Source organism: Trypanosoma conorhini (assembly GCF_003719485.1).
Source record: "Trypanosoma conorhini strain 025E chromosome Unknown Tco_14.4_contig_00859, whole genome shotgun sequence".
Classification (NCBI taxonomy): Eukaryota; Euglenozoa; class Kinetoplastea; order Trypanosomatida; family Trypanosomatidae; genus Trypanosoma; species Trypanosoma conorhini.
Genome location: NW_021704949.1, coordinates 1 through 6,156, shown reverse-complemented (window position 1 = coordinate 6,156; position 6,156 = coordinate 1). Strand labels below are relative to the sequence as shown.

The 6,156-nt window shown below is 56.1% G+C and overlaps 4 protein-coding genes across 4 annotated transcripts, besides 1 other annotated feature; all 4 read right to left on the bottom strand.

The window, feature by feature from the left end:
- Positions 1–42: 42 nt before the first annotated feature.
- On the bottom strand, positions 43–450 carry Tco025E_08735 (histone H2A; the record flags this gene model as incomplete). Its single annotated transcript, XM_029375578.1, has 1 exon — positions 43–450. The coding sequence occupies one exon, from the start codon at positions 448–450 to the stop codon at positions 43–45; it is 408 nt and encodes a 135-aa protein (XP_029224318.1).
- A 266-nt stretch (positions 451–716) lies between these two features.
- Positions 717–1,697, bottom strand: Tco025E_08734 (uncharacterized protein; the record flags this gene model as incomplete). The annotated part of the gene is made up of 1 exon (XM_029375577.1): positions 717–1,697. One exon carries the CDS (start codon positions 1,695–1,697, stop codon positions 717–719), a length of 981 nt encoding a protein of 326 aa, XP_029224317.1.
- A 259-nt stretch (positions 1,698–1,956) lies between these two features.
- Positions 1,957–1,981: a microsatellite.
- Positions 1,982–2,024: 43 nt separating this feature from the next.
- Tco025E_08733 (uncharacterized protein) lies at positions 2,025–3,290 on the bottom strand (the record flags this gene model as incomplete). The annotated part of the gene is made up of 1 exon (XM_029375576.1): positions 2,025–3,290. One exon carries the CDS (start codon positions 3,288–3,290, stop codon positions 2,025–2,027), a length of 1,266 nt encoding a protein of 421 aa, XP_029224316.1.
- A 506-nt stretch (positions 3,291–3,796) lies between these two features.
- Positions 3,797–5,839, bottom strand: Tco025E_08732 (IQ and ubiquitin-like domain-containing protein; the record flags this gene model as incomplete). Its single annotated transcript, XM_029375575.1, has 1 exon — positions 3,797–5,839. One exon carries the CDS (start codon positions 5,837–5,839, stop codon positions 3,797–3,799), a length of 2,043 nt encoding a protein of 680 aa, XP_029224315.1.
- Positions 5,840–6,156: the final 317 nt, after the last annotated feature.

The window sequence follows — 6,156 nt, the reverse complement described above, 5'->3', positions numbered from 1 at the left end:
TAGCGGGATGCGCCGTCTCTGCGGCAGGAGCCTGGGGGTCCTCTAAGCGCTGGGCGTCGCCCTCGCCTTCTTGCCGCTCTTGTGCTTCTTCGCCAGCGCCTTGTTCAGGCTCGGCATCACGCCACCGCGCGACAGGGTCACGTTCCGCAGCAGCGTGCCGAGGTCGTCGTCGTGGCGCACGGCGAGCGTCACCGTGCGGGGCGTCAGGCGCTTCGGCTTCTTGGCCTGCTGGCTCGCCGCCTTCACGGAGAGCTCCAGCAGCTCAGCTGTCAGGTACTCCAGCACCGCCGCCATGTACACGGCGCCCGACGCACCGACGCGGCGGGCGTACTGGCCACGGCGCAGCAGGGAGCCGACGCGGCCCACGGGGAAGATCAGGCCGGCCTTCGCAGAGCGGCTGCCGCCGCGCTTCTTCGACGCCTTCTTCGCCACCTGCTTCGGGGTTGCCATCGTTCGACTGCAGAAAAAATAATTCTTATTATTGCAGGGTGAGCTGTTGTTTTGTAATTGTTCTTATACTCTTTTGGTAACACTTTTAGGCAACTGAAGGGGTTTTGGAAATAAAGGAAAAAAAGTATTTTGCATGCGGCCTCAATTATTTTTTTTGTTTGGTTTCGCTGAAGCATTAGCTTGGATGTGCATAGGATGATTTAGCGGCCATTGTATACTTGGAATGTGGAATTGACATATATTTTCTCTCTCTTTTTTTTTTCTTTTCATTTTGCCGGATATCTTCGTCGTGCAGGCGTGTATAGTGCAATATTTGTGGGAGTTGGAAGTGGTACTTTTTGTATTGACTGAAGTCGATCATTTTCACTGATGTACATGGAGGAGTTTGGGACGCCACTTGTGTGGTGGAACGTTGCGTGGTAGTCGGTGAGCTCAAACCTCAGCTTTGGCGGTGGCACAGCGTACAAGTCAGGTGCAGCATAGCTGTAGGGCCAGGCGCAGGACGTCTTCTCTGTAGGACAACCGGTGCTTGCATTCGGTTGTATTTCGGTGCAAGGAAGCTGGGTTTCTGCGTCCCGGCCTCTGGCGGCCGATTTGGCGTCAGTTGTGCCTTTCCGTTGACTGCCGTTCGTTGCGTGTGCGGAGAACGATCTGCTCACTTGCGTCTGCGGTGCTGCGTCTGGTGGGTGCTGTGTTGCTCTGGCAAACCACAGCGAGGGCGAAAAGTGTGCGCGCGCGTTCCATGCACTGACAACAGCGTTACGACTGTGGGGCTCGCTTGGGTCATTGTACTCCACTTGCCCTGCCCCACCCAAATTTGGGCCGCCGAAGTAAAATGTCTCTTCAGTAAAATACTGTTCCGTGCCCGCAGTGTTTGAGGCCAGCAGTGTCATGGCAGTCTCCCTGACCTGCGCCGCGCCGTCATGCCTCCGAGATCTGAGGGGCACCTGTTCCGAGGTGCGACTGTTCCACGGGCTGTCGCGGCAGCCATTGTTTGCCCCGAGTCGGGTTTCACCCGCAACAATGACGGCTGCACGTGTCACGGTGGGGGAGGGCAGCAGCGACTGCGCAAGCCTGCTCGGCAGAGTGAGGTGTTGCGCCACCTCACTTTCCACGTCATCCAGGTGGGCGACCTCAAACTCCTTCCTGTTGTTTTTCCCCGTGTAAAGCCGCCGCTGCCGCTTCGGCAGGTGCCCAGGCAGGTAGCGCTGCAGGCTGGGATGGACGCTCTGCGCAGTGAGACCCATCGAGGCGACGGGGGTGGCGCCGGCAAAAAGAAAGAGCAGCGGCCACGGCAGGGCCCTCTCGTATGTGCCACAGGTTGGGAGGCAGAGCGGCGCCGGCTCCCCTCAGCAGGTGTGTTCCCCTGGTGGCCTGTGTCTGTGCCCACAGAATTTAAAGGATATGAAATAAGTGGGAAATGAAACAACAACAATTCAGAAACAAAATCGCACTACAACAAGAGTGAAACGACAAGGTCATGACTTAAGCACAAGTTATACGTGTAAGAAAGAAAAAAAAAAGAAAAAAAGAGCGTGACTGCAGTGACGAACGAAACTTGGCAACGGTTATCATCAGTTATGCTCTTGCCCCGACTTTTCCGCGGCGAAGAGACCGGAGTGCAGCAAAGCCACTTCGTTCGCCTGCACAAAATCCATCAACTCTCGCAGCACATGCAAAATGCGTACAGCCCTTTCATTGTGGAGGAGGTGTTCAATGCGGCGGCGCTCGATGCGCTCCATGGATCGCCGCATGTGCACCTCCCCGCCCGAAAAAAGGCCCAATTTCCAGTTTGCGGTTCCCATCGTAAGGTCAACATAGACTTGGCGACACGCCGCAAAGTCCCGACAGCGCAAGTGTTGCACCATAAGGAATATACTGTCCACGAGCTTCAACGGCACAATGCGTGGCTCCTCGTCACTCGTTGAGCCATCACTCCCTGATAGCCGCACGACCACCCCCACATCATGGAGTATATATGCCAGGAAGTCAAGCATGTTTTGCCGCACACGATATGCGGCCTGCCAGGCTTCCAAGGCCAGCGCCACATCACGTCCTCGCGTGGTGCGCACCAGATCGGGTAGCGCGTGCCTTGAGAGCAGGTAGACATTGTAAGACCACCCCTCCTCAGGAGAATCACCTCCCTTCTTCCCGCTAAGTGCCATGGCCCAATGCCAACACAAGGCAAGCCAGAGGACACGCAAGATGGTGATAAGAGGCTCTAGCTGCTGAGGAACCATCACGTGCTCGTTGCTGGGTCTCTTCAGCGCGACTTTCAGCACGGAGAGGAGGTCGTGCTCCTCCTCTTCACATGCATCAATCGACATTGCAGTGGCATCCAATGAACGTTGCAGGCGTCGTTCAAGGAACTGACACAGTGGCGCTGGCAAGCCACTTAAATAATGCAACTCGGACTCGCTTTTGATACCAGCTGTACTGCTAGCGGTGGATGCTGGCTCCATGCTCCTTGACATGGCCTCCGCGCACTGCAACACCGCTTCCTCGGCTAAGCGTCGCCGCTCTAGAAATTCCATCTCTGTTAGATGCTTTTTAATTGCCTTTTCTGCTGAAAGCCGCTCAGACGGCACGCTGGCACACCCACCGCCATCATTCGCAGGAGCGTTGCGCGCCGGCCCCGCCTCCTCGTGAGGAGAACGCTGCCGTTTGCGTTCCTCATAATTCACACGTGCTTCTCGAGCAGCAACGTCGTAGACGGTGCTGGCGGAAATTGTGGGATCAAGTTTTGCTCCCGGAGAGGGGGAGGAGGACGCAACTGTCTCCGTTGCGGCGGCGGCTGCCGCCTTCTTCTGCAGGCGCTTCTGTAGGCCAGCAAAACTCATTTGCTTGCCGCGGATCCTCTGTTGCTGTTCCCCCACTCTTGTTTCCTTCACAGGAACAGAATCGCAGGCAAAACGGGTGGGGGGGGAGAAGCGGAACGGCAAGAATAACTACAGCAGCGATGGATAAAGGCGATGCTGAAAGGCACAAAGGCGCCAGCACGCGTGCACGAAAAAAGCATAACCAAAAAAAAAACACTGTGTGGGCCCGGGAAAACAAAAATGCAGCTGTACACCATTTTCCCTTCTCTTTATTTCCTCCATTTTTTTTTCTTGCTGTTTTCTACATCTGCCAATAGCCAAATCCGTGAGATGAAAAATAAAGGCAATGGCTTGCGCAAACCTCCTCAGCGTAACTAGGGTACATTCAGTGACTTGCATTGCGTTCGCAAGCGGAAGCCCTTTCTCCTCGCTCACTCTCTCACTATGTCTCCTTCTTCTGCCCATCCTCGTTCGGGAACAAGGTCAAGTTGTTTGACTTGCTACGCAGCATCGCTGTTCGTTTTGCTTTACAGCACGACGGACGGCTTGAGGCGCCATCGTGCCGCCACCGTGGAAGCCGCTTCGCCACCGGCAACGGCTCCAAATGTTTGACCGGTAACGACCTCGTCCACGGCCGGGTTGTACTCCGGTGTGGCAACAAAGCGTTTAAACAAATGCTCTAAACGCGTGCGCAGCCCTTTAAGTGAACATGCTGTACGGCCACGTTGCAGCAAGTCAGACTCACGATCCACAAGCTCTACTATCTGCTGCGTTAACGGGGAATCAAATTCCTTCACGGTCCACTTAATATGCAGCAGCACGTCAAGGCGGGCTTCGATGGAGGACGGTGTCTCCGTCAGCGCCAGGTACAACTCACGCAACTCCCGCGCACGCTCTGCGGCCCTTGTGGTAACAGACACCACTCCACACTGCTTGGGGGCTGTCATCAAGGCAAGAATGTCCTCAAAACGGCGTGTACGGCGGTTTTGCACGGCCTCACGGCGGAGCGTTTCGAGCTCCTGAAGAAGGAGCAGTTCCTTTTTCGTGAGGTCTGAGAGCACGGCACGCTTTTCCACCTCACTAAGACTGCCGTCCGCGAGAATGCGCGCCGCCTCGGCCGCCCGCCATGCCTCCAACTCACGACGAAGCGTGGCGAAGTCGTCGGCGGTGCGTGGAGTGGCACGGCGCCTGCGCTCAAACTCTTCCAGACGTTGCTTTTCGGCCTCTTCAGCAGCGGCCTGTGCAGTAGCTCGATCCAGAAAGGCCTGTCGTGCGGCAAACAGCTCGAGGTATACCTGGCGCGCCTTCCATTTCCTATACATCTTCTGCAATATCACTACCCTTTCAGTCTGTAGCGCAAGCACTTGCACTGAGGAGAAGTAGGGCTTTGCAACGACAGTTTCGTCGTACGTCTCATCCGCCTCATAGTCGGGCCGCGCTGTCTGTGTGCTACACTCCCGCAGTGTCTGACAGCTTCTTGAGACACCGTACGTTTGCGTCCTCCGCGAAACCCCATCGCCTGGAAGGGGGCCATGCTGCAGTTCCTCCAGACGCGTATCCCCTGGCGCTCTAAGCTGTGTTGCCGCATGAAGAAAGACATGCGAGGGGTCCTTCTTGAGGCGATAACCTCCCAGAAAGGGCATTTGAGTGCCGCTCGGCTCTTGCACGACAGCTACGGAAACAAGGTTATCTTCCTTGTTTCTCTGGCGGATTTCATTGATGGCTTCACCAAAGGCTAAGCCGCGACGCCGGGCAGCGACAAGGTCAGCTGGGCGGATATCATCTGGCCGCGCTCGCAACTGCAAGGACTGTAGGAGATTGTCTTCCTTCCTGAGCTTGTGAAGGTGCGATGGTACCTCGTTTTCAGCGAAGTGGACATCCACCCATAAACGTCCATTCCCTCGCGGCGCTGCCTCCTCAAAAGCTATTGTATCCCCGAAGCGAATGCGATGGCCTCCAGAGAAAATCTTTAGCGCCTCGGGATGTGTCCCCAGGCGGGAAGCGATCGCCTCATACACGAACCTCGTGGCGATTTTGCCACCCGAGGAACCCGGCGCCTTCACCACGGTCCGAAACTGCGTCGGATACACCGTGGCATCAACAAAGACTTCATTTTCCGTGTACACAAAGTAACCACCAGGGGCCACTTCGGGCACAGGGGCCCGAGCAGCAGAAGATATCGTCGTGGGAGCAGCAGCAGGGGCAGAGATAGGTGGCGAAAAGCCTGATGAAGGGCTTCCATCCCCAATTTCCGCCTGAGCCCCATGAGAAGGTTTCTGCGGCTGCATGGCTTCTTCTTCAATAGTGGTCGCTGCAGTGGCGACTGGAGCTGGAAGATCCTCTAGTTCCTCGTGGGGCTTGCTCCCTGGGGTCGCCACTGCAACAACAGCATCTGCTTGCACCGGCTCCTCAGCGGTAGCATCTGCTTGCACAGGCTCCTCAACGGTAGCATCTGCTTGCACCGGCTCCTCAACGGTAGCATCTGCTTGCACAGGCTCCTCCGGTAGCATCTGCTTGCACAGGCTCCTCAACGGTAGCATCTGCTTGCACAGGCTCCTCAACGGCAGCATCTGCTTCTAGTGCCTGGTTTTCCTCTTTTGGGACTTCTGCGTCCTCTACTTGCGGAGGCTGCGCCTCCTCTCCGGTCTCTTGCACCGGTTGGTCATCTTCGGCACGGGGCCCTGGGGTACCACGGGGCTCTGACGGCGGTGCGCCATTATTGGCGTCCATGGATGTGGGCTTGCTTTTTAAGGCTTATGTGCACTCCCTACCGCTTTGTAGTACACTTCTCCATTACCAAAGTCACATGGGAAAACAAAGCCAAGTGGAAATTCTTCGATGCAACAGTCACACCGAATGTCCTCACACATAATCAATTCTGTTTTTT